The following is a 27,003-nucleotide window of genomic DNA, read 5'->3' on the forward strand; positions in this document are numbered from 1 at the left end:
GTAACTGCCAGCACGCTTTCTGCCTGCACTGGCTCAGGGTCACGGTTGTATCTGCCATCGATAACACAACAGAAATGGGAATCAGTCTCCCCAGCTCCCAGCGGTGTTCTGTGGTTTGTTCTCCTGCCCACCCTGAGGCCCTGGTTCCCCATCAACTGCCTTCTTGGCAGCGGCAGGGGCGGCGGGAATCCGATCGCTCTTAAATCTCTGCTTTTCTTGGCTGCTCCCACGAAGCCGTCTGTGTCCTATCTTGGGCCTCAGCTGACTTTTTGGCCACCAGTCTCCCAGCCCTGCGTAAAAGCCCATCCAGACTTCATCCAGCTCCTCTGTCGAGGACATGGGCGTCTGTGCAGAGTTCTGAGGGGGTGGGGCTTGCCTGATATCCCCTCTCCGTTGCCAATTCCACTTGCGTCTGTCCCTGGCTTCTCCTAAACTGTGTCAGTAGTCTTGAAAGACAAAACAGCATTGGTGCTTCCAGCGGTGTCATCAGCAGCCAAAGTCATCTTTCTGAATCAGAAAGCTTCGGTGGCTCTCCCGTGGCGTCCAGGGCCGAGACTGGCCCCTGCCCCGCCTCTCCTGCGGTGCTCAACCACCGTGCCCCCCAGACTCACAGGCCCTGCTCTGCCTGGCACTGATTCCTCGCACTTTATAACCTGGGCCCCTTTCCCTGCTCTGGGCTGCCGTCCCGCCTCTGGGGACCCTCACCGGTCCCGCAGGCCCTGGGGTCCTCGGGAGCAGTAAGGCCTCATGACTGAGCCCATCCTCACTTTTATTTATTCCCTCCGCTAGATGCTTCCCCAGATGTGAGCGGCAGCTCAGTGATACTTCAAAAGTGAGTAAAGGGGAGGCAGGGAGTGGGGGCAGCTCCTCTTGCATCTTGATCTCTCAAAGCTTGGTCAGGGTGAACTGCCCTGGGAAGCCCCAGGGATCCTGTTTCCGTGAGCACACCGCTGCTGGGGTTCCTGAGTCCTGACCGGGAGCCTGTGGGTCAGGGGGGAGTTGGACTGGGGGGTGTGGGGCAGGAAGTGCGTCCGACTATGAGCGTGACCCCGAGCACCGTCCCTGTGCTGGTGAGTCCTGGGAGCAACCTGGCCTGGAGGGGAGGGCTGGCAGGTTCCACAGCTGATGGCATCTCCTGGCTTTAACCAACCCCCACCTCCTTTCCCTGTTGCTGCCTCCCCAAGAGGCCGGGAATCCCAGGTAGAAATTGTCCTTAGTTTGAAAAAAGCCCACCTGTCAAATGAAGGTTATGGGCGCAGAACCATCACAGAGTTCTTCCTGCACCGATCTGCCCGCCCACAAATCCCATTTCATCCTCTGCGTTGATTCCCTCCAGGAAATGAGGCTTCGACTTTTGGATCCGAAATGTTTTCACATCCTCTCTTCTCAGGGCCCTAGGCTGCCTGGTCGGGCCAGAGCCTCTGGCCTGGTCACCAGTCATCTGGTCCGGCTCCGATGGCCTCTGCACAGTCATGTGGCCGCCGTGGCTGATGGGGAAGTGGGGCTGTGTCCCCACCTGGAGGGTGGGCTCTGGGTTGGGGGCGGGGAATCCCGGGACTGGCTTCAGGCCCTCCTGCTTCCAGTCCAGGTCCCTGCCACTGTCCTCTCTCCTGGAGGCGCAGCTCAGTTCTCTGCAGAGAGGAACCCGGGCGTGGGGCAGGGGGGTCTGAGCACCTGGTCAGTCATAACCTCACAGGGAAGGAATGGAAGTCACGTGGGAGCCACTCGATCGGGGAAACCATCCAGGTGCTTCACCCCATCATCCTTCAAATATCTGGCATGCCTGTGAGTGCTGGTGTGTGTGTGTGTGTGTGTGTGTGTGTGTGTGTGTGATGGGGCAACTCCAGATGGGCTGCAGGACTCCAGGATGGAAGACGGGTGGGAGGGACCACAGTCTGGGCTCAGGTTGGGCCTGCTTTTAGGGAAAGTGTCCTCCAAGGGAGCCTGCCACTCCTGACCTGCCCCTTGTGCACATGCGTGCCCCACCCCCAGATCTTGGGTTAAGGGCCCCATTCCTGGCTGTCTTCCCGCTGTGTCCTCACCTCACCTGGCAGGCAGCAGAGAGAGAGGCAAGCTCTCTGGGGTCTCCTCCTGTAAGGGCACTGATGCCACCCGGTTCATCTAACCTCACCCCACCCCTTCCTCATCTCCAGATATCCCTGCAGGGTGTCAGAGCTCTGACAAAGGAGATGCATTCGGCCCACAGCCAGCCTTCTCCCCAGGGTGCTCAGGTGCAGGAATGTGGCATCCTTTGAGACAGACGGCCCAAACTCTGCCCTTGAGCCACTGCCCGCGGGTCACTCAGAGCCAGGACTGGGGCTGCTGATGGGGGCTATGGAGGCCGAGGCGGGGGAGGGGGGGGTCCAGGAGTCACGGGGTCCGGCCCCTCGTTCTCAGCACCTTCCCGTTGTTATTATCTCTCTCTCCTTCAGACAAATCAGGATGGTGCTCTCACTGTCCCATGTTACCAACATGAAAGCGAACCTCATGTAAGGTGCTCAATACAGGCTCCTCCCCAGCAGACAGCACGCATGCAATCTGGGTCTGCCTGCTGCACACACAGCCTGGGGCGGGCTCCGTCCTGCCCACTCTGCACAGGGCGTCCATCCCTGCACAGGGCGGTCCTGGGGCTCCAGGTCTCGCTCATGAGTAAAGGTGATCCTCCTGCATTAAAACGATGCATCTCCTACTGTCTGTGGATGGAACAATCCAGGAACAGGGGCCCTGCGGCCAGGGTTCATGAACCCGGCTCTACTGGGTGAAATTCGCTTGCCCTCAGTTGCCCGCTGAGCTGAGTGCTGTGGTCACCTGTGGCCAGGTAGAGCAACGTCGGCCCAGGTCTGCTCTGGGAAAGCGTGTGACCTTCCCTGCTCTGAAATTGACTCCTGGATGGTCCTTTCCTGTCCGTTGGCCCTGGTGAGGGGTCTGCTCACAGTCAGTTACCTTGTTCATCTCCAACCACTACCCCCTCCCCTGCCACACACACACACACATACACATACCTGGGTGCCCCTTCCCAGGAAAACCGAGGCTTCAGAAGGGAAGCTGTGTTCTTTCCCACAAAATCTTCCTCTCCCGGTGTGCTATCAGCACGGTGACTCAGTGAATGTACCGAATTCCGTCTGCAGAAGTCACATGAGAACACCTTGCATGCACAGGTGGTCACGTGTGTGTTGTGTTTATTCGGGGGTCCAGGGAGGATCTAGGGGAGTGTGTGGGCAGGGAGCAGGCCCTTCACACCCACTGCAGAGATGCAAAGCACGGCCCGCCCCGGGCTGGAGTCAAGGGGACCAGCCACTTTCTGTACACACTTGAGCTCTAGTCCCCCTTCTCCGAGCCCTGGAACTAGCAGCGGGACAAATGCTGTTTTGTCCTCCTCTTTGGCTATAATGAATGGGTTGGCCAGGTGCTCGAGCAGATTTCACAAACCTCATTATGACCCCCCAGCAAGAGGGGGTGCACACAGCAGGCCAGGGAACACTGCTGGGACTGTGTGCACCCAGAGACCCATGAGACAGGCATAAGAGGGGCAGAGAAGCTGGAGCCTGAGCCCTGCTGTGTGCTCTTGGGCCAGGAAAAATGGCACGGCCTCTGGAAGAGCGAGGATTCCCTCTTGCCGTTGATTTTCTCTTTAACCCGTGTCTTTTCACTTGCTCCAAGGAAATTTCTCTTTTTCTTCCACCCCTCACAGGAAGAAGCACATTGCCAAGCTGATGCCGTCGTGCAGCATGGTTGCCTGAGACAGCAGCTTCCGCACTCACTGGAATAACTGGAGGGAGAAATATGAAACCTTAGCCCATCCGCCCGGGGAAAAGCGTTTCAGGATGGCGGCTCAGCGCATCCGGGCTGCCAACTCCAGCGGCCTCCCGCGGTGCAAGTCCGAGGGGACCCTGATTGACCTCAGCGAAGGGTTTTCAGAATCGAGCTTTAATGATGTCAAAGGTGAGCTCCCGGGAACAGCACTGGCTTAGGGAGAAAACGCAGCATACGAGCGCTCAAGACCCAGAGACTCTCCTACTTATAGGCTGCCAGGTTTCACATTCAGATAACTGAATCTGAGCTGCCTAAACTTCGTCAGGTTATAAATTCAGCCCTGCAACGGCAGCCTCGTGTTTGGTTTGGTTTTGATGTGTGGGGAGGTTGTTTTGAATTTTCCCCTTAGTAATGAAACAGCTTCTTAACGAAGAATATTCTTTCTCTTTGTGTGAGTTTTGATGACATTAAGACAAGAGCGTGGTGGAACACAGAACCAGGGGAAGGAGAGTGTGGTGAGCCAAGGAGGTCCTGAGAGCCATTGGGGAAGGGAAGGGTGGTCTGGGACAGGGGTCAGCATGCCTTCTCTGCAGGAGGCCACAGGGTAAGTACTCGAATCCTTGCAGGCCACATGGCCTCTGTCACAGCTGTTCGGCTCTGCGATTGGGCCGAGAAAGCAGTCACAGAAGAGAGTAAACAAGTAGGCATAGCTGTGTTCCAACAAAACTTGATGAAAACCACCACCTGGATCACAAAACAGCTGACAAACCCAGGGGCCAGAGTTTGCCCACCCCTGGTTTAGAGGTGGATGATAGTGAAGTCGCTCAGTCGTGTCCAACCCTTTGCGACCCCATGGACAGTAGCCAACCAAGCTCCTCCGTCCATGGGATTTTCCAGGCAAGAATACTGGAGTGGGTTGCCATTTCCTTCTCCAGGGGATCTTCCTGACCCAGGGATCGAAACCGGGTCTCCCGCATTGTAGGCATACGCTTTACCATCTGAGCCACCAGGGAAGGTTTAGAGGTGAACCCAGGGTTTAATCACTGAGTCTGGGTTTTCCTAACAGCTCCATAAAACTGGGCTGGTGGTGAAGTCTATTCTTAGACACTAAAGAGGATGCTGGTGGGTCATTTTTCTCCTAGAGTTCATCCTGCCCTCATTAGCCATCATGGTGTGTCTCCTGTGAGGTTCCTGGCATCTTACATTTCGTCATCATCATCACCACCATCATCAGTCGACTCTGCCGGTGAATTCTGTTGAAATGATCCACTGTGCTGCCTACAGACAGCTCAACAGCAAAAGCTTTCTCTGTACCTTTATGTCGTTAGTCCCTGGCACAAAGTCAGTGCTAAATAAATATTTCTTGAGCTAAACTGCTCTCTCCCAGATAAAATCATGACACTTCACCCTGATGTAGTAAACATATGTGCACGTTTCTGCCTTTTCTCTTCCGTTAATCCTCAACTTCTGCCTCTTCCTGTCTGTGCTTTATTCTTGTGGCCCTGAGTATCGCTTTAAATTTTTTTCTAAAGAAAAGACTAGCCAAGGAATCATGCGTGTGTGCTAAGTCGCTTCATTTGTGTCTGACTCTTTGCAACCCTATGGACTGTAGCCTGCCAGGCTCCTCTGTCCATGGGATTCTCCAAGCAAGAATACTGGAGTGGGTTGCCTTGTCCTTCTCCAGGGGATCTTCCTGACCCAAGGACTGAACCCACATCTGTTACATCTCCTGAAGTGAAGCCCCAAGGAATCAGGAAAGTGAAAGAAAGTGAAGTCGCTCAGTCGTGTCCGACTCTTTGCGACCCCATGGACTGTAACCTACCAGGCTCCTCTGTCCATGGGATTTTCCAGGCAATAGTACTGGAGTGGATTGCCATTTCTTTCTCCAGGGGATCTTCCCAACCCAGGGATTGGACCTGGGTCTCCCGCATTGTAGACAGACACTTAACCATCTGAGCCACCAGGGAAGTCAGGAGGCTTTATTAGTAAGAGCAGCGGACCTATTGGGTGTTGCTATAAATAATCGAACCATTTATTTTTTGTAGTCAGGTACTGGGCACTGTTTTCCTTATAACCCAGCTACTCACAGTTGAAGCGGGAAACTGGGAACTTAAGTTATGGGGTTTGGGCTGGGGATGTTGAAATGTGGGGCAGAGAGCGGAACGTTGAAAGATGATGACGCTGATCCTAAAAGAATGCTGCAGCTGGGAAGGAAGGCAGGCGAGACAGCCAGGGCTGTGAGGCAGGGCCGGTTAGCTTAGGGCGATGGAGTGGGGAGAGACCCCTGGACCACACTCCGGAGGGGGCGACCTGTGGCCCAGGCAGCATTTCAGCCCAGCAGCTCCCTGCACATCCTGATGATAAAGCCAGCTTCAAGGTGGGGTCTTATTTCAGGCAAAATATCCAGCACAATGTCTTCCACACCTGATAAATGTTTTTCCTATATAAGAACCAAGGCAGAAGGGTAGGAAATGTATTATTCAGTAAGTTGAACCTCCTGACACCCAGGGATATTTTTTTGTATTAAAAATCAAGGTACCTGTGAATCTGGGCAGCACTCTCCAGAATTCATTAAGATGGAATTCGATAGGGATTTTCCTGCATCGGACTTAATGGAAGTCCCAGCCTCTTGTCCCCAGGTGTCTGTAGCACTCGACTGATAAAGAGGCAGGTCTTAGAAGGGAGCTCACCCCTCGGTCCACCTCCACAGGGTCCCGACTGGAAGGGGTGCGGTCTCCCATCAAATGAGCCTCATCCTTAAGTGAAGTCTGTAGCCACTCCTCTCCTAAGAAGAAAGCTTGGAATATTAAGTAAAACCATTTTATTCTTCATTTGCACTGATACATTTTCTCAGGCTACATCCTGCTTAATAGCTTTGGTTTTTAATTTAAAAAAATATTACTGTAAGGGAATTATTCTGGAGGAATGTAATAGGGATATAACTTTTGAGGAAGTCTAACAAGATTTTAATAGCCGGCCAGCTTTCTTTAATTATCATTTGGTTTTAATTTTTATGTGACACTTTCATGAGACGTGTCAAGGAAACAAAAAATTGTTTGTATTCCTGGAGCCTGTGACTGGAAAAAAAAGTAGGCGGGAAGATCTTATCCTATCCTTGGACCTCAGCTGACCCAGCTCCCTTCTTCACTCCCCACCCCCCCAAAGCTGTTATCTTGGCTTGGCTGTTTTTATTCACTCCCTCCTTTCTGTCTTAAGTGATTTCTCTCCGGTGTGATTTTACAGAAAAAGGGCAAAGCCAGGGGAATACTAACTTTGACTTCGGCCAACACCTTGTTTCAATAACGTGGATGTTGCTTCTCTGCTGTAAGCAACTTGCTGTGAGCAAGACGTACCCTAACAGAGCAAACAGCCTAGTGGGGCAGTGGAACCCTCCCCCGCAAAACCAAAATAAATATGTAAGGACATTTTGTATCAGTTAACGATAAATGCTATGGAGAAAAATTAAATTAGGAGGGGGCTCGAGGAGGAGGGGGCTTTATTTATTTTTTAAACTTTTTGTTTTGTATTGGGTATAGCTGATTGACAATGTGATAGTTCCAGGTGAACAGTGAAGGGACTCAGCCAGACACATACGTGCATCCACTCTGCCCTGAACTCCCCTCCTGTCCAGGCTGCCACATAACATGGAGCAGAGTTCTCTGTGCTATACAGTAGGTCCTTGCTGGTTATCCATTTTAAACATAGCAACGGGGACGTGTCCATCCCAAACTCCCTATCCCTTCCCTGCAGTAACCATAAGTTCGTTGGTTTTGTGAGTCCTTTGCTTGGACTAAGTATCATTATATTCATCACTTCATCAGCATCATCTCATTTAATCCCCACCAGAGCCCACTGAGGATAGATGGTTTATCCATCATGAACAATCGCAGACTCCAGAGATCCCACAGCAGCTCAAGTGAAAGAAGTTGCTCAGTCGTAATCCGACTCTTTGTGACCTCCTGGACTACACAGTCGATGGAATTCTCCAGGCCAGAATACTGGAGTGTGTAGCCGTTCCCCTCTCCAGGGGATCTTCCCAACCCAGGGAGCGAACCCAGGTGTCCCTCATTGCAGGTGGATTCTCTTACCAGCTGAGCCACCAGGGAAGCCCTAAGGGTATAGATTAAAAGTCCAGATCTGATGATCCCAGAGCCAGATTTTCTCTGACACCCCAGACTTGGTGGTAGGTGACAGCCTCCCCAAGGCCCAGGTACACACCCTGCCAAGCATATCTCTGTAATTTAGTTAGTGTAAATAAATAGAAACTTCCTACCTTATTTCCTGAGACTTTGCTGTAGAAATACAATATACTTTATCATCATTTCCTTTATACAATTTATTATTATTTCCTTTAGGAAAGGGAAATGGGCAGGTGAGTTTTTTTTGCAGGAGGGCCGATTTGATAGACTAGTTTATCTGTTGACTTAGTCATACATTAGACAAGATGAAAGTGTAATTCCACTAAAAATGTCCTTTCTTTGCTTGTTCATTTAAGACAACTAAGAACATTTGCTTTCATTTTTCTGTAACAGGAAGGCAGCAAACTCTGTAAAACAAGGCACAGCTGGGCTAAGAAGGGGGCCAATATATGGGGTTATTTCCATCAGAAACAAATGTCTTCATCCTCTTAACCCTAATCCTCTACGTATATGTACTTGGTCACCTATGGGAGGTTTTTAATTATCCGTTATTTTTCAAAACACATCCTACTTGTTTAGATGACTTTTTTCTCTGCTGTTCTAATTGCTGTCTACATTGGTAACACATAGTTGGACACCAAGAGCCATAAATTAGCTTAAGTCCGCTGTTTAAAGTGTTGGCATTTTTTCAGATTGCTTCAAGAGTTGTTCAAAAGAACGTGAATTATGACTGAACCTCAACCTTTAATTTTCAGGGGATAAGAGAGAAATGATTTCATGGTGTTCTTCTGAACGATTGTTTAAAAGAGGCTGAAAGAGACCCGACTCAAAAATCTTATTTCATATAAATAGTTTGATGAAAAATGGGTTCAACTTGGGAACCAGGAAACGGGTCTGATTATCAAGGGTACGTTCCCCTCGGTGTATGTATTTCATTCTGAAGGGAGAGAGTGGAATTGGTTCTTAGACACAGAGATTTCTGCTGGAGGGCTTTTCTGGTCTTTGGTTACATGCATTGGGTCATTTAACACTGTTTTTCTAAATCACTTTCAACTTCTCTTTTGACCTAGCAGCAGTCCCAATAAGTTAGTTAAATCAAGAAAAGTCCAGTTAAAAGGAGATGTTTAAAACCCCAGTTGTTGCTGTTCAGTCAGTAAGTCCTGTCTGACTCTTTGTGACCCCGTGGACTGCAGCACTGCAGGCTTCTCTGTCCTTCACCATCTCCCGGAGTTTGCTCAAACTCATGTCCATTGAGTCTGTGATGCCGTCCAACCATCTTATTGTCTGCCGCCTCCTTCTCCTCCTGCCTTCAGACTTTCCCAGCATCAGGGTCTTTTCCAATGAGTCATCTTTTTGCATCAGGGGGCCAAAGTATTTTTGTAACTTCAGCTTCAGCATCAGTCCTTCCAAAGAATATTCAGGGTTGATCTCCTTTAGGACTGACTGGTTTGATCTCCTTGCAGTCCCAGGGACTCTCAAGAGTCTTCTCCAGCACCACAGTTCAAAAGTATCAATACTTCAGCACTCAGCCTTCTTTATGGTAAAACCCGGGACATCTGATAATTCTATCATGCTGATTTGTGTTTCTGTGGATGGTGGAGAGGCTTTCTACCTGACTTAGACTTTGATTGGGATGTGATGGAATTTGGGGAGAATTCAGCCAGGTGAAGCAGACCCCAGATTTCACTGATTGGTTTCTGTCGGTTATGCCTGGCTTGTTGTCTCCATGTCGGGGGTGATGGTTTCCCAGGCCTCTTTTCTCCATGGCTTAGGACAACATTCTGCCTCTTCTTGGGAGCCCACCCTCACCTCCTGTTCTTTGTTTTGCACAGTGCCTTCTCCCAGTGCCTTGCTCGTCGACAATCCCACACCCTTTGGAAACGCAAAGGAGGTGATTGCAATCAAGGACTACTGCCCAACCAACTTCACCACCCTCAAGTTCTCCAAGGGCGACCACCTGTATGTCCTGGACACCTCGGGCGGGGAGTGGTGGTATGCCCACAACACCACGGAGATGGGCTACATCCCCTCCTCCTACGTGCAGCCCTTAAACTACCGGAACTCCACCCTCAGCGACAGTGGGATGATCGACAATCTTCCAGACAGCCCGGACGAAGTCGCCAAGGAGCTCGATTTGCTCGGGGGATGGACGGATGCCAAGAAGGAATCCAGCAAACCCTACAGTAATAATCCTTTCTGGAACGGGGTCCAGACGAACCCGTTTCTTAATGGGAATGTCCCAGCGATGCCCAGCGTGGACGAGCTGATGCCCAGAAGCGCCGTGGACTTGCTCCTCTTCGACACAGGGACATCCTCCTTCACCGAGTCCAGCTCGGCGACCACCAACAGCACCGGCAACATCTTCGACGAGCTGCCGGCCGCCGGCCGCCTCCCCACGGAGCCACCCGTCAAGCGGGACAACCCTTTCTTCCGAAGCAAGCGTTCCTACAGCCTTTCGGAGCTCTCCGTGCTCCAGGCCAAGTCTGACGCGCCCGCGTCCTCGGGGTTTTTCACGGGCTTGAAATCGCCTGCCCCCGAGCAGTTCCAGAGCCGCGAGGACTTCCGGGCTGCCTGGCTGAGCCACCGGAAGCTGGCCCGGTCTTGCCACGACCTGGACCTGCTGGGCCAGAGCCCTGGGTGGGGCCAGACCCAGGCGGTGGAGACGAACATCGTGTGCAAGCTGGACAGCTCGGGGGGCGCCGTACAACTCCCGGACGCCAACATCAGCATCCACGTGCCCGAGGGCCACGTGGCTCCCGGGGAGATGCAGCAGATCTCCATGAAGGCTCTGCTGGATCCCCCGCTGGAGCTCAACAGCGACCGGTGCAGCTCCATCAGCCCAGTGCTGGAGGTGAAGCTGAGCACCCTGGAGGTGAAGACCCACCTCATCCTGGAGATGAAGGTATCAGCCGAGGTGAAGAGTGACATTTTCAGCAAAAGCACGGTGGGCCTCCAGTGCCTGAGGAGCGACTCCAAAGAGGGGCCCTACGTCCCCATCCCTCTCGCCTACAGCTACGGGGACACAGTCCAGGTCCAGCTGGACAACCTGGAGCCCTGTATGTACCTGGCCATCGTCGCCCACGGCCCGAACATCCTCTACCCTTCCACGGTCTGGGACTTCATCAATAAAAAAGTCACCGTGGGTCTCTACGGCCCCAAACACATCCACCCGTCCTTCAAGACAGTGGTGACCATTTTCGGGCATGACTGCGCCCCAAAGACCCTCCTGGTCAGCGAGGTCACCCGCCAGGCCCCTACCCCAGCCCCAGTGGCCCTGCAGCTCTGGGGCAAGCACCAGTTCGTTCTGTCCAGACCCCAGGATCTCCAAGTCTGTGTGTTTTCCAACATGACCAACTACGAGGTCAAAGCCAGCGAGCAGGCCAAGGCCGTGAGAGGGTTCCAGGTGAAGCTGGGCAAGGTCAGCCGCCTCATCTTCCCCATCACTTGCCAGAACCCCAGCGAGCTCTCTGACTTCACCCTGCGGGTTCAGGTGAAAGATGACCAGGAGGCCATCCTCACCCAGTTTTGCGTGCAGACCCCCCAGCCGCCCCCCAAAAGCGCCATCAAGCCATCCGGGCAGAGACGCTTCCTCAAGAAGAACGAGGTGGGGAAGATTATCCTGTCCCCGCTGGCCGCCACCACCAAGTACCCGACGTTTCAGGACCGCCCCGTGTCCAGCCTCAAGTTCGGCAAGTTACTCAAGACGGTGGTGCGGCAGAGCAAGAACCACTACCTGCTGGAGTACAAGAAGGGCGACGCCATCGCCCTGCTCAGCGAGGAGAAGATCCGGCTCAAGGGGCAGCTGTGGACGAAGGAGTGGTACATCGGCTACCACCAGGGCAGGGTGGGCCTGGTGCACGCCAAGAACGTGCTGGTGGTGGGCAAGGCGCGGCCCAGCCTGCTCGCGGGGCCCGAGCTGAGCACGTCGGTGCTGCTGGAGCAGATCCTGCGGCCCTGCAAGTTCCTCACCTACATCTACGCCTCCGTCCGCACGCTGCTTATGGAGAACGTCAGCAGCTGGCGCTCTTTCGCTGACGCGCTGGGCTACGGGGACCTGCCGCTCACCTTCTTCTGCCGGGCCGAGCTGGACAGCGAGCCTGAGCGGGTAGCGTCCGTCCTGGAGAAGCTGAAGGAAGACTGCAATAACACGGACAACAAAGACCGGAAGTCCTTCCAGAAGGAGCTCATGATGGTGAGTGGCCGGTGGGCGCGGCTTCGCGGGGGCTGGGGGCCCAGCCTGGCCTTAGAGCCCTGGCATGCGCGCGCACGGGCGTGGTCTCCTCAGTCGGTGGGCCCGGGTTCTGGGGCCCCTCTCTGCTCCCAGACACTCACATGCACCTGGGGACAGGCTTCTACGTGGGCCTCGGGGAGGGGAGCCCCAAGCAGCTCAGCACCACCGGGGCGTGAGGGTCGTTCAGGGCTCCTCCCGCTGAATTTGTGAGCTCGGAGGTCCAGAATGCATCTTCCCCTGCCGGTTGCGGGGGTTGGGGTACAAGGGGGCCCTGTGTCCACCCGCTCCTGTTTAGATCTCCTGGGAGGAGATCCATCCTTTCGTCAGATCCAGTGGGACCTGTGACGTGAAGGTTTGGTGAACCACTGCCCCGAAGTCTGACTTGATCACAATGTGAATTTTTCTCTCTGGGCCTTACCTGAAGGTTCTGCCCTCCTCAGTATCATTTCCTCTTCCTCCTTTTTGCTTCTGTTTGATTTGGGGTGACGTTGTGGTTGTTATTGTTGTTGTTCAGTGGTTGTCACGTCCAACTGTCTGCCACTCCCATGGACTGCAGCACCCCAGGCTTCCTCGTCCTTCACTATCTCCCGGAGCTTACTCAAACTCATGTCCATCGAGTCGATGATGCCATCCAACCATCTCATCCTCTGTCGTCCCGTTCTTCTCCTGCCCTTAATCTTTCCTCGCATCAGGGTCTTTTCCAGTGAGCCGGCTCTTCACATCAGGTGGCCAAAGTATTCTTGGGGCTTCAACATCAGTCCTTCCAGTGAACGTTCAGGGTTGATTTCCTTCAGGAAACAAGTGAGGACCGCCTCTGTTTTGCCAGCACAGCTGGGAACTGGAATCCTAAGTAAAGAGGGGGCAGTTAGAGCCCCCCCTGCTGGTTGGAGCTTATAAACCAACCGGAAAGCACCTTCCTTACCCATTCACAGCTTCCAACAGGCCCAGGCTCTGCACTGGTCACTCTAACTGCCAGTGCAGTTACCCGGGAGAAGCTTGATGCCTTCTGGGCATCGCTGATTGAATTCATGCCAGCAGACATTCTGTTGATTCTTTGTGTAACAGAAGCCGACTCAGTTCCCTTGCCCGTCCCCCGATACGAACACGCCACTGGTTTTTGTTCCCGTGGGAAGCCCATGACTCGGTCATAGCCTTTTTTTCCCCCTCGTTCTGCCCATTCCACTCAGCCCTTTTCACCTCCTAAGCCCTGTAAGGTATGACTCCCAGCGCCCCTGCATTTCTGCCACCTCAACTCCCCTCCTTCCCCCAGCACCTGCCATTCTGAGTGTGTGCCTGTTGGAATGGATGGGCCCGGCCTGTTTGTGTGGGTGTGAGGGTGTGTGCGTGGATGGAAGTGTTGCATTCACATCCCGTGCTGCCCCTTGGGGCTGGGGGGCGCAGAAGGGGTATGTCCTCGGGGACATGGCCCCTGCTGCAGGGAGCGTGAATGGCAGCCTAACAGGAAGCAAGGCATCAAGAAAGACCCCTTGACAGTAGCCCCACAGTAATACAAAGTGCCAGACACACGGAGCGGGATAAGAGCCTGACTTTGCCCACGGGAGGGACACCGGACCTGGAGGTGGCAACCAGGAGGTCACTGAGGGCATCCATCACTGATGGCAGCTTCAGTGGGGAGGAAGCCCGTTGTCATGGCAACAGGGGTGGGGATGAGGTGAGGGGGATGGGCAACAGAGGAACCTGCCCAGGCCCTGGATGGGGGTCCTGCACAGCAAGGAGCCAGGGCCCCCCTTCAGGGCTCATCCCGCCAGCCCACCTGTGAGATCAATTCTCGCAATTTGTGTCCAGCCTGAGTTTCATGGTGCCCTCGTGGATGGACCCCGTACAGGGGGGCGGGAGGGAGCCACCAGCAGGGATTCTCCATGATGGTGGAATGATGTGCATTCATGAACCATGAAGGGTATTTAATTGTTCCTTCCTCACAGCTGGAAATCGCTCACCTTGAATGGGGCAGGATGAATGAACCTGGGCGGACTGAGGAGGTGGCGCTCAACTTCCATTTCCAACTCATTTCTTTTCCTCTTTTTGTTCAACTTGGGGAGCTTGCCCTGAGAGTGGGTTTTTCGGGAAGCTTCCTTGGGTTAGTCGGGAGGGGAGAGGGGTTCCGTGTGCAACTCGGTCCTCCCCCCATCCCCTGCCAGCCCCGCACCCACCAGGACTCCCAGGCAAGGAGGAAATGAAACCTGACCTTCGCAGGAGCGTGGCGCCGGGACAAGGTTGGATTTGTGGTGCCACAGTGGAACTGGTCTAGCAGTGTTTCCCCTCTCCCGCCCCTCCCCGGCTCCTCTCCTATCGCCTCATCTTGTGGGCTGGCAGGTTTGAATGCTTGGCCAAACTTCTAGAAACTACAGGCTGATTTATCCCAGCGTGTCTGGGGAGTTGCTGGAAACCAGGTGTTTTATTTCCAGGGACTTAACAAATCACTGGGCGATCAGGCTTCCTGCGGCCTCGGTGGCTGATTTCACCCACCCCCCCCTCTCTCCAGCCCTGTCCCAGGCAGACCACCTCTTCCCCACCCCTCTCGTTTTGAAGGTAGCTTTCTGTTCAGTTATGACTCCTTGGTTTGGAAGCAGTGATTGAATGAATTAAAAGTGTGAAGGTTTTCAGACAGTAAATTTGCAGGCAGATGAGAAGGATAAAGGAACCAAGGACTGAGTTGTCCAGCCCCACCGGGCCCTCCGCTGGGGGTCATACCTGCCGCTGCACACCAGCTGCACCGGTGGCCGTTTCTCCGTGCCTTGGACACACCTGGCTGCCCCTGCCCGGGCCTCTGCATGTGCTGTTCCCTCTGCCTGGAATTCTCTCCACTCCAGTTTCACGTGGCTGCGTTTTATGTCCTTCAGGTCCCGGCTCAGATGTCCTTGCCAGACCTTTTCTGCCGCCCTCGATGAAGCGACCTGGCGCCTCTGGGTCCCTGCGCCAGGCTCCCTGGGTTACTGCGGCTTCGTCCTCATGGCGCTTTCTCAAATCCGAAACGCTCTTGTTCACTCGTATTCACGGTCCTTATCGTTAGGCTAATTGGATATGAACTCCACGAGGGAAGCCATGCTGGCACGCAGGAAACACCCAGACATTCGATGAATGAGTGAACACGTGAGTGAATGAGGAGTGAGCGAATGAATGAGTGACGCAGGCTGAGGATCTGACCTGGACGCAGTCTCCTGAGGTCACGTGTGTTTCTGTTCTCTGGTTCCACTTGCTCTTTCGCCATTTTCGTGCATCTGTTCAATATCAGAGCTGGCCCAGCAGCACCTTAGGTAACTACGATCTCCGGCTGTTCTGCAGCCCTGTCTCACCCGCACGGTGTGACCACCGTGGAAAGCACCCCTCTGTCCCCGGCCTGCCCAGCTCTCCAGCAGAGGCCCTGCCTGTCTGTGACAAACGATGGCTGTCCGACACGGGTGATGCTACCACCACCCCGACCATCAATAGAGTGGGGGGAGGTAAGACGCTGACCCCGAGGAGGGTAGCCAGGACGGACGGGGCTCACGGAGCATCCCCAGGCATGAGAGAGCATTGAGTGAACCCCCCTGGGGGGAGGTGAGACGCTGACCCCGAGGAGGGTAGCCAGGACGGATGGAGCTCGCGGAGCATCCCCACGCATGAGAGAGCATTGAATGAACCCCCCTGGGGGGAGGTGAGATGCTGACCCCGAGGAGAGTAGCCAGGACGGACGGAGCTCACGGAGCATCCCCAGGCATGAGAGAGCATTGAGTGAACCCCCCTGGGGGGAGGTGAGACGCTGACCCCGAGGAGGGTAGCCAGGACGGATGGAGCTCGCGGAGCATCCCCACGCATGAGAGAGCATTGAATGAACCCCCCTGGGGGGAGGTGAGATGCTGACCCCGAGGAGAGTAGCCAGGACGGAGGGAGCTCACGGAGCATCCCCAGGCATGAGAGAGCATTGAATGAACCCCCCTGACGATCGCTTGGCTGGCGGGACTTGTGGCTTAGGAAGATCCTGGAATAGGCACCACATATTTGAAGAGCTTCTGAAGTCAAGTTCTGTTGTCAGAAACAGGCCAGGGGGAACTGGTGGCAGGCATATGGCTGCAGCTTCTAACAGAGCTTGGAAGAGCTGCCCCGTCCAGGGCGGGAGTTGGTACTCCATGTTCATGAAACATGTCTCTGGTGTCTGCTGTGCCCTTATTTGAGGGTAGGGTGTTGCGCCTTTCCTTGAGGGAGATGCGGAGTGAACACCCACAGGAGTGCAGGACAGATCAGTGATGGGCCCTGAAGAAAAGATCCCCTTGACGTGAGTGGGCCAGGGAAAGGCAAGTGTGGGGGGAGGGCTGACACGGGGGGTGGGCTGTGGCCCACCCAACAGAGAGGGGCTGACACGGGGGATGGGCCACGGCCCACCCAGCAGAGAGGGGCTGTTGTGTGCAGGGGGGGAGGGGGTGAGGTAGCACCAGAAGCCAGGGGAGGCCAGAGGCTGGGCTGAGTCTAGATGGCCACGTGCTGACGGTGGGGCTGGCCCAGGCTGGATGACGCTCGTGCTTTCTTCCTTGAGCATTGGGCCAGGGGATGGGGTAAGTGTTTCAGGGGACGGGAAGGGGACCCAGGTGTGTGCTTCTCCTTGGGGACCCACCCAGGTGTGTTGTTGTGCCTTGTCACCTCCCAGCCTCCGAGCCACACGGCTGACAGTCAGTGCCCCCCCACCCCTGCCCCACTCTTAGCCTTCAGACCTGGCCCACCTTGGCAAGAGGACGGGCAGCCAGCGAGGCAGCCCTGGGCTTTCTCTCCATCCTGCCATGCTGCGTGGGGGTCGGATGGCCCCGGGTCTGTGCTGTGGCCCAGAGGGGCAGTTCCCAGGCCACCTGCACAGCTGTGCTGACCTTCAGAGTCCCCCGGGGTCCTGGGCCTGGCCCGCTGCTGTGGCTCATCCCAGGTTTGGTTTTTTTCCAAAATGAAGATAGTCCTCATTGGCATTTCTGTTTGTGAAGACGGCGGATGCTCTTCTTGCATTGTTATTTGCCAGTCCTGAGAAACAGCAGCAGAAAGCCCCCACTCCGGGCCCGTCTTCCAAAGCAGCCTGTGTTAGCGGTCTGCAGGGTAGACACCATGGGTCTTCCTCCATTCCCTGGGTTTGCCCTGCACTGTCTGTGATCAGCTCCTCCCCCTGGAGCACGTGAGCAGGTGGCTCTGGGTCTGTGCGGAGCTGCCACCCCCAGCTGGGCAGATGCTCTGGTCCTCCATCTCCAAGAAGGCGGTGGTGCCTGATCTCACCATTACCAACGCTGCTCCGAGGAAGGTCCCAGCCCCGTGACTCTGCAGGCTTGTCCCTTCCATTTCGTGACAACATTCTGCCAGCTGCAGGCACCCTGCAGAGAAGGAGGAGCCAGCATTGGCCATGGCAGCGGGGTCACATTGAGGCGAGCAAGGCCTGAGAGTGACGGGGGATGATTTAAAAGCCCACCGGTGTCCATCTCTGTCTCTGCAGTGACCGGACTGAATGGCCCCTGCTGATGGGTGTGCACCCTTCTCGCCTTTTTGACCCTTGGGTTCCCACATCTGGGATTTAGTTTTGTTTTATGAGGGTGAGAGGGCTTCCACAGGTGGCTCAGGGGTAAAGAACCCACCTGCCAATGCAGGAGATATGAATTCGATCCCTGGGTCAAGAAGATCCCCTGGAAAAGGAAAGACAACCCACTGCACTATTCTTGCCTGGGAAATCCCATGGACAGAGGAGACTGGCAGGCTACAATCCAGGAGATCTCGAAAGAGTTGGACACGTCTGAGCGACTGAACATGCAGTACGCGTGAGAGTAAGAAATGACAGAGTGTGTTCTTCTGTTTTTAAGGCATTAATGCTGCTTTTGACACACTTTGTGGGTCTGGGGAAGAGTTTTCTGAGTGTGGTTGAAAATCCAGGTGGGAAACACTGCTATGTATTTGTTCCAGGACGTGGCGACTACAGTGAGTGGAGGGAAGGGTTTGGCTCATACTCGAGGACTGTGAAGATTTGGGTGATGGCCATCTCGTGTGTGTGTGTGCGTGTGTATGGAGGGTGGCAGACAGAACCCTCAGGAACCTAGCTCTGTAAGAACTGGAAGTGTCTTCATTTAGCAACACTCTTTCAATGTAAGAGATTATTCTTGACTCTGGGGGTTACACCCTGAGGGAGCGGCAAGGAGTCTGTCCTCCGGGCTGGGAGGGAAGGAGGGAGAGTTGGCTGGAACTACAGGAGGAACCAGGCTGTGGGCAGGGCGGCCTCTCCTGAAGGGGCCTAAGCCAGCAATCAGAACTGGTCCTGGGGCCACCAGGAGCGAAGCCATCAGGGTGGGTGACCAGGAGTCACGGGTGGTGGCGGTGGGAGTCCAGGAGCTAGAGGGAAGGATGCTGTGGGCTCTTGGAGTTTCTCTGAAAAAAGAGAAAGTTGCTGTAAGAATACAAGTCTAGGCAGGTGGTGGTTTTAGGAGTAAGGTTGTAGGTGAAATCAACACTGAGAACCTGGAGAAGCGAATGGAAATGAGGGGAGTGTTGAGATCAGGGAGAGTTGGGGCTGGAGAGGTTGGGATGAAGGAATTCTCTGAAAAGGGAGCAAAACCACCTTCTCCCCCAGAAGCGGATGCAGCTACCTATCAGCTGTGCACTTATGGAGGTTTCTGGGCTCTTTCCTGCCAGGTGGTCCTGAAGCCCCAAGGGCACTGACACAGGGAGGAGCAGGGTTGCCATGGTGACCGCCCTTCTGGTGTTTGAACCTCTGGAATGGAAGCTTGGAATGAGCATACTGCAGAATGATGCTTTGTCGTATTCTCATAAGAATGTCTTTTCAAACGGGGATTGGCACCCTGGCCCGAGGGCCACCTGCTTTCGTAAGGGAAGTTTTACTGGAACGCAGCCCTGTCCACTCGTTCAAGTGCTGTCTGTGCTACTCTCTCGCCCCACCGCAGTCACGCAGCCAAGGCAGAGACCCCCTGCCTGCAGAGCCAAAAACAGATCCTGTCTGGCCCTACAGAGCAAGCTTGGCCACCCTGACCTAAGGCACGGTCACTCCAGCTACTGAGAGTCAAGCTGGGGCCGGTTTTGTGCTTTGTTTCATTGGGTGTGTTCTGTTCTCTGCTATTACCTGTGTTAACTTGTGTGTGCAGAAATTAAAGAGGTGCCACAGGGAAAAGGTTCCAGAACCAGACCCCTGCAGCTGAGAAAATTTTATTTCTGAGATTTGGTGAGCACCCAAAATGCATCCTTCGGGGTGGGGGGAAAATGTAAGAACTACCCCTTGAAGATGGTGTGGGCAGCTGTAGCTGCTCAGAGGCCAGAGAGAGGGGCTGAGCTTCTCAGGACCTTTGTCCCTGTGCGCTGTGCCCTGAGGAGAGAGCAGCTTTGATCACCCCCACCAGGGATCCCCGAAGCAGAAGCAGGGGACTCTGAAGTGTTCTGTTACCTGGAAAACAGGCCGCTTGTGGAGCCAGGCAGCTGAGCACACACGCGCTGCCGGGACGCTATGCGGAAGCCTGGGAGGGACCGTTGTCACAGGGGGTCGGCTGGCTCCTTCTCAGAACAGCAGGCGTGGCTAGCAGGGGCCCTGCCTCCGCTGTGCATCTGGGCTCAAACCACACCACGCCAAAAGTTTTTTTTTTTTACTTTTTTTATTATTCAAATATAGTTGATTTACAGTGTTGTGTTAATTTCTGCTGCACAGCAAAGTGATTCAGTTATACATATATAGAGAGACATTCTTTTTCATATTTATTATGGTTTATCAGAGAGTATTGGCTCTAGTTCCCTGAGCTGTACAGTAGGACCTTGTTTTTTTATTATTAATTTATTATTATTCAAGCAAAAGAATTTAAATCCTGAATTCTACCAATATATCACACATCCCCCCCATAGCAGGTTCTGCAGTACAAATCTAGTAAACATTTAATTTTCTTCAAACAATGTCACTTGAAGATATCTAAGTTCAAAGAGACCAATTTCTGACATGTCTGAATCATCGCGCTGAAGCCTCATGCACGGGTCCTGAAGTCACGTGGTGCCCACAGAGCTGGCAAGGCATTGGCCTGAGCGCCAGGAAGTCTTACTTGCCTCCCCTCAAGCTGTGGGGCCCTGGACAGGCCACCCAGCGTCTACGGGGTCTATAAATCAGACACCACGCAGCACTCCTGTCCCCTCGAGCTATGGGACCCTGGACAAGTCACCAGTGTCTACGGGGTCTATAAATCAGACACCACACAGCCCACACAGTGAGTGGGAGCCGGGCACAGGCTGCCTGGAGGCCAGACCAGCTCCAACACTGGACCCCTGTCCTCTCAACTTTATCTGCAAACTGGGGTGAGCTTGGCTTCTCTCCATGGGGCTTCTGGGGAGTAGATGAGCCCCATGCCCAGCTCACCGGAAGGACTCAGTGATGGCAGTTTGTTTATAAAGACAAAAATCAGAAAAGGACCACATGGCCCTCCCTTCTGGTTTCCCACCTTAAAGCCAGTTGCTAAGCCTTTGGACCCTGGACAGCCTCAGAATGAGCTTGTGTTTTAAAGGTAAAGATTGAGATGCTTATACATTCAGGGAGCCCCTTTGCCCAAAGTCACCATCCATTCATTTTGTTAAGTTCCCCCAAATAAATGTACTTCAATGAGAACGCTCAGTCTAAAATAGCTGCGTTTTTTCAAGTAGCAGCCCAGCAGACTGACCTTGCTCGGATGCCAGGCTGCCTGCAGCTTCACAAAATGTTTGAAGAGAAAGATGTGTTTGGCTCAGCTGGGGAGGGGTTGGCTGGTAGGTGTCTTGATGTTTTTAGCACTTTTTCTGTGGAGCCTTGAAGTGACAGCCTCAGGTGCTTGGACAGAGCGTTCAGGGACAGAAAGGAGGCAGGGCCTGGTCTCAGCGTCTCTTCAGTCGCATCCTCGATGTCCGAGGGCACCAGGGCATCTCAGACCCCATCGCTGGGGCCCCGGAGGCTCCCTTCTGCAGCTGTTAGGCTGTAATCTAGGGATCTGCTGGGTGAATGAGGTTGGGGTGAGCCTTGGCTCCGTGGCCCAGGTGGGTCTGGTCCTCACCGAGTCTTCTCCTCCTGCCAGGGCTGCATCCTGGCCGCCCACAGTCACACACTCTGTGCCGGCTCCGTGGGGCCCACAGCCCGACACCCAGCAGACGTCCGTGTGGCTTGGGGTGACGTGTGGGGACAGTAGACCTGTGGGTTTGTGATACTGATGTGGCTTCATTTCTATAAGCCAGAAACATTAGTGTGAACCGCGCCTCCAGCCTGGGCTGCACAGAACCCCAGGGCAGCAAACCCTGTGTTAAAAGCCTGCCCCGATGGGCCAGCCCCTCACCTGGGTGGGGGATGACATCCAAGGTGGGGCCACATGCTGTTCGGGTCACACGGGGACGTGGCCTGGGAATCTGCCCGTTGCCTCCTTCCCAGCTGACAACACTTCTCACCTCCTGACCCCCCAGTCCCTCCACGGTTAGTTAGCCCTGTGCAGAGACACATTGGACATCTCTCACAGTTGTGACAAGGGTGGGGGTCCCATCGATTCTGGAGACTCTTGATGGTTTGGCCTCTCTCAGCCTCCCTGTATCCCAGCCTTTCGTGTGTCTGCAGAACCCAAGGGTCCCAGATCTTGCTCTGCACGCCAGGTCCCAATCTGAACCCCCTGCTCGCGCCTCTTCTGTGAGTCAGGGCTCCCCACCCGCTGGCGGCAGCTTGTCCTGCTCTGCGCCCTGGCCGCCCTGCACTGGCCGTCTGGGTCAAGCGCATCACTTCTCCAGTTTCCCCAGTGGCGGTGGGAACACACGAACAGCCGTCATCTCACCCACCCCACCCGTCCGTGTCCCGGGCTACCGAGTGGAAGGACCGCAGGCTGGGAGGCTCCAAGCAGTTGAGGTTCATCCTGCCTCTGTTCTGGGGCTGTCGCAGGGCTGGCTTCTCTGGGGGCTCTGCGGGGGTCTGTCGTGCCGCTCTCCCAGCTCCTGGGGGCTCCAGTGCTGCGGTTGCATCACCCTGTCCCTACCTCCAGTCTTCCCTCTTTCTCTGCGTGTCTGTTTCTCTCCGCATAAGGACACCAGTCATTGGAAGAGGGGCAGGCACCCTAGTCCACCAGGGCCACAGGATATCTGGTTCCATCTGCAAAGACCCTGCTGTGATTTACAGGAGGGCGAGGATGTGCAGGCGGGGGGCCCAGTACATCCTGCGATCGTGGGTTCCAGCAGAGGGTTTGCTCAGGCCACACAGCATCCAGGGAGCCAGCACGTGGTCTCTGCAGGGCCAGCTTCCTGGGATCCCAGAGCCTGCCCTCAGCCCTGCCTCATCCCCGCGCCTTCCTCCTCAGGCCTTACTGAAGATGGACTGCCAGGGCCTGGTGGTCAGACTCATCCAAGACTTCGTGCTCCTGACCACGGCGGTCGAGGTGGCGCAGCGCTGGCGGGAGCTGGCCGAGAAGCTCGCCAAGGTGTCCAAGCAGCAGATGGACGCGTACGAGTCTCCCCACCGGGACAGGAACGGGGTGGTGGACAGCGAGGTGAGCCCGGCTGCCCTTCCCTCCACCTGTCAAATGCAGTGGTGACAGCGTCTACATTAGAGCATTTTTAGGAGGACAGATGATGAAGTGTGAAGGCAAGTGCTCAGTGCAGAGGAGGCTCGCGATGAGAGGGAGCATGTCCATCCTTATCGGGATCCTTAGTTGGCAGCCAGGCCCTGGGTGGTGGTGAGGCTGCTCTGCTCTCAGGTGGGACATTGGAACGGCATCCTCAGAACTGCCAGTCCCTTGCTGATCCTGATCTTAAATTACCTTTGGCCTGATTGGAGGACGCAGGATGATGGGGCTCTGCCCCACACAGGGAGGGGTGGACAGATCCTTGTATGTTGCCGGCTTCAGCCAAGGCTGGTTGGGTCCCTGCTCAGAGAGTCTGTTTTCTCACTTGTTTTGTGGAGGTCACTTTAAGCTTCTGGAAAGACAGAAAGGCTCTCAAGACCTAGGAAGCAGGAAGTCCCCAGGATAAGGGCATCCTTTATTGACGTGGCGAGTTTCTAAATAAATGGAAAGTGCTATGGGGTTGGAAGGAAAGAGGCCCCTTCTGTTGGCTTGGCCAGTACGTGGTACTGATAGCTTACAATGAACGGTGTTGGATTCATAATCTCCGAAGAAGAAGATTTAGGGACCAGGCACCAGGCTTGATCACTCAGGAGCTTTTGTATAGCAAAGTTTTATTAAAGTATGAAAAGGACAGAGGAATCTTCTGACATAGACTTCAGAAGGGGGACGAAGAGCGCCCCCCACTCACTAGTCTTACCAAGGCCATATATACTTTTACCAGACCCACTCCCAGGTTAAGACGAGAGCTGACAACAGCAAGGCCTTAACCAGACCCACTCCCACAATAAACATCTTAAGAGAACAAGATTAGTCAGAGGGTTCTTGTTAGGAAGAAACATGAACTTGAGCAGGATACTTTGTTATATTGACTAAGACAAAGCAAAGTAGGGAAAAAAAAGGTTGTCCTTTTCTCCTAGAGAGCCTCAGACCCCTCTCTCTTTCTCGGGGACCCTGGACTTCTTATCAACCTACCTAGGAATTGACTCTCAGCACTGCCCACCTGCTCTCACGCAAAGTGCCTTCTTCCCTCTGAAATGTGCTGGCCCAGGACAGGGTCGACTGCTTTGGGGTTCATGATGCTGGTGCTAGGAGAGGTAACTCGGACCAGCTCTCTCGCTGTCTCCTAATCTCTGCTCTCTCTCTTGGTTTTCGACGACCGCACCATCCAGGCCATGTGGAAGCCCGCCTACGACTTTCTCCTCACCTGGAGCCACCAGATTGGGGACAGCTACCGGGATGTCATCCAGGAACTGCACATCGGCCTGGACAAGATGAAGAACCCCATCACCAAGCGCTGGAAGCACCTCACGGGGACCCTGATCCTGGTGAACTCCCTGGACATCCTGCGGGCCTCCGCCTTCAGTCCCGTGGACCATGATGACTTCGTGATTTGAACAGGTCCCCGACCTCCTGCTGCTCTGGGGCACGGACCCTCCGTCTGCCCCAGATGCCCGGGCGGGCACATGGCACTGGGGAGGGAGGGAGGGTCAGCTGCTCAGACAGACCCAGGGGCCCTCCCCACTGGACCCTCACCCAGGACCAAGCACACATATGATGTTCCACCGGCCTTCTCCATCGTGGGGGAGGCCCGAAGGGAATTTCTACTGCAGGTAGTTGCCAATCAAATAGGTTTCTATTTGTTAAGTATAAATTTAAATTTAAAATCAGTTTGTTTTTTTTTAAAGTATGGGGGTAGGGCGTACCAGAAAGGTGGTTATCTAATTTTTTACTGGACCCTAAATTAAAAGAAGAAAACACTTCTTAGGATCAGATAGTGTTGAGGTTTTTATGTTCTATGAAGACCTTTTTAAATTATGTGACAGATGTATATATGTATTTAAGGGTTGTGGGAGCATTTCTGGTTGTCGGACACACTTTGAATTTCACCACTGAGCACGGGAAGACACTTGCTCAAGTGCCAGACCTTCTTGGCTGTGTACTTGTGAAAAAGAAATCAAATAGAAACGTGGTGTCTCAGTAAACGAGTCCAGTCGGTGCCCGCCCGTTCTTTCTGAGGCTGTCCTGGTCCTACTCTTCCCTCCTGTTTTTATTACCTTCCGACCCTGGCCTCGTGTTGCAGGAAGGATCGGCCATGACACAGGGGAAGCCTTTCTGAGCCCCTGCCTGTGTGCCCTTCGCCACCCGGAGCCAAGTGGTCCCTGCAGCTCTGAGAGGCCGTGCCCAGCCTCTCCCCGGGGGCAGGGAATGCTTGCTGCAAAGCTTTCAGCCTCTCTTCTGGGCACAAAGAACACATCACCACAAGCACACCCTATGCTGATGTCCAGAGACGCCTGCTGGCATTTGCCAAACTCCACTTCACCTGAAATGGAGCCCTTCTCCCCTCCTCGTCTGTCTGTCTCTCCTTTCCTTGGAAATAAAGAGCATAGGGAAATCTTTAAAGACAAAAAGAGCATGAAGATTATCTGAGCAGGGTGACCATTGTCTGAAAATGTTCTCACGTAAAATCTGAGCCTTGGCTGACGGTTGCCTTGATGGCTTGATAGCTGGAGATCACCTTGCTGGGCTGAATTCTGCAGTCGCGTGTGGTTGCATCATCTCGGAAGAAAGTGAGGGATGGGCGAGAAGAAACATCTGGAAGATCAATAGAGTCGATGCCCGGGAAGGTGCCGGGACACGCGCCGTGCTTACAGGAGCGATGCACCATCTGGGATTCCGGAATCTCATTCTCTAAATCTGCTTGCTGGAAGCGCGTTAATTACTTAGTATAATCCATGTAAATCCCTTATTGGGCTAAAACATTCTTCTACAGTTATTGATTCCGATTCAGAAAACCCACAGCTAGAAAACAACAACAACAACAAAAAACATTACAGATTTTATGCTGCAAAAACCGAGACACCCCACGATTCCCCTCCCCATCATCCCACGAAATCATCTTACATTCTGCGCTCCACTCTCCGCCTTCAGTCTTCCCAGAGAGCATCTCTCACTTTTCCCCAAAGAAGAAACAAAACCAGTCGCACCTTAAATATGGAGATTTTTTTCCTCAGGGGCTTTAAATAGTTTCCTATGCAACGTGTCTTGTAGCACAAATTCAATTGTATGAAAGTTGCAGTAAATTTTCTTTGGATATTTTAACCTAACTGTGCGTGCGTGTGTTTCTGTACCCAACCAGACTTTAAATAAAGCACAAAGCCTAGTGTGTCTATGCACAGAGCCATGTCCCGTGTCCCCCTCTGCCTTCCGCCATGGTCAAGGGGACATGACATAGATGGCAGGGTGACATTTGGGTTAGTGAGGCTCTTGTTTTCTTGCTGCTGATTTAATTGCTCTTGGAATATAGGAATCTCAGCCATTACTGACTAATGGGAATCAGGTGTGGCCCAGAGTACCCAAAGGTGCAGATGGCTTGCCTTTTTCTCGGTCTTTTGCACCTGGAATTGGCCAATCCCACACCCACCGTACACAGCTGAGCGTGGACATCAGGTTAGAGCAAGACAGACTCCCAGAGGCCCTGCCCTCACCTCGCTTTCGGAATACCATGTAGCTCAGGGAGAGAACGGAATGGGGTGGGGGCAAGCGATGGAGCCCAGCCCCACCTGGAGGTGGTGGGGAGGATGGGGAGGAGGCCTGCCTCCTTTAGAAGTGACTTGAGCCCAAGGTCAAGGGGTAAGCAGGCACCAGCCAGGCCAGACCAGGGGAACAGGGTGCCTGCAGCATTGAGGGGGCACAGGGACCACCGGAGGCTGACCCCTCCCTGGGCCGGGGTGTGCTGAACAGGCAAGAGCCTCTGAGCGCACCTCTGCCCTCCTCATCACCCCTCAGCGTTTGTCAAGTCCAGCCCCGCCAGCCAGAACCTCACACCATTTTGCAGTTGAGAAGGGGCTCAGCGAGGCCCCTGACATACACAGGCTAGCGGCGGAGGTGGCGGTTTTAGCCCGGAGCTCCTGTCACAGAGTGCCATCTTCTCACGGATCTGAAGACCAGAAGTCCGAGATCAGGGTGTCCCATGGCCGTCCCCCTGTGCCTGTCCAAACCTCTCTTTAAGGACCCCAGTTATGGGAGAGGGCCCACCCGAATCAAGTGTGACCTCATCTTAACTCGATCTTCTGTGTGTGTGTGTGCGTGTGTGTTAGTTGCTCAGTCGTGTCCGACTCTGTGACCCCATAGACTGTAGCCCACCAGGCTCCTCTGACCATGGGATTCTCCAGGCAAGCGTACTGGAGTGGGTAACCATTCCCTTCTCTGGGGTGACTTCCCGACTCAGGTAACAAACTCAAGTCTCCTGCATTGCAGGCAGATTCTTTACCATCTGAGCCACTGATCTTCTTTAATGACCTTATTTCCAAGCAAGGCC

At 54.2% G+C, this 27,003-nt stretch overlaps 1 protein-coding gene across 9 annotated transcripts in view; it reads left to right on the forward strand.

Annotated features, from left to right (window-relative positions):
- Positions 1–25,789, forward strand: part of SH3BP4 (SH3 domain binding protein 4) — a 98,703-nt gene extending 72,914 nt beyond the window's left edge. For 8 of the 9 annotated variants that reach the window (XM_015467119.3, XM_059884540.1, XM_059884541.1 and 5 more), the window contains 4 exons: positions 3,692–3,942; positions 9,725–12,084; positions 22,422–22,610; positions 23,855–25,789. In XM_015467119.3, coding sequence (XP_015322605.1) covers positions 3,825–3,942; positions 9,725–12,084; positions 22,422–22,610; positions 23,855–24,079 — 2,892 coding nt within the window. In that variant the 5' untranslated portion in view covers positions 3,692–3,824 and the 3' untranslated portion in view covers positions 24,080–25,789. Of the gene's footprint in view, positions 1–3,691; positions 3,943–9,724; positions 12,085–22,421; positions 22,611–23,854 lie in introns of those variants that run through there. The other variant, NM_001144088.1, reaches the window with a different exon arrangement.
- The last annotated feature ends 1,214 nt before the right edge of the window (positions 25,790–27,003 follow it).

Source organism: Bos taurus, chromosome 3 (genome assembly GCF_002263795.3).
Source record: "Bos taurus isolate L1 Dominette 01449 registration number 42190680 breed Hereford chromosome 3, ARS-UCD2.0, whole genome shotgun sequence".
NCBI classification, from domain to species: Eukaryota; Metazoa; Chordata; class Mammalia; order Artiodactyla; family Bovidae; genus Bos; species Bos taurus.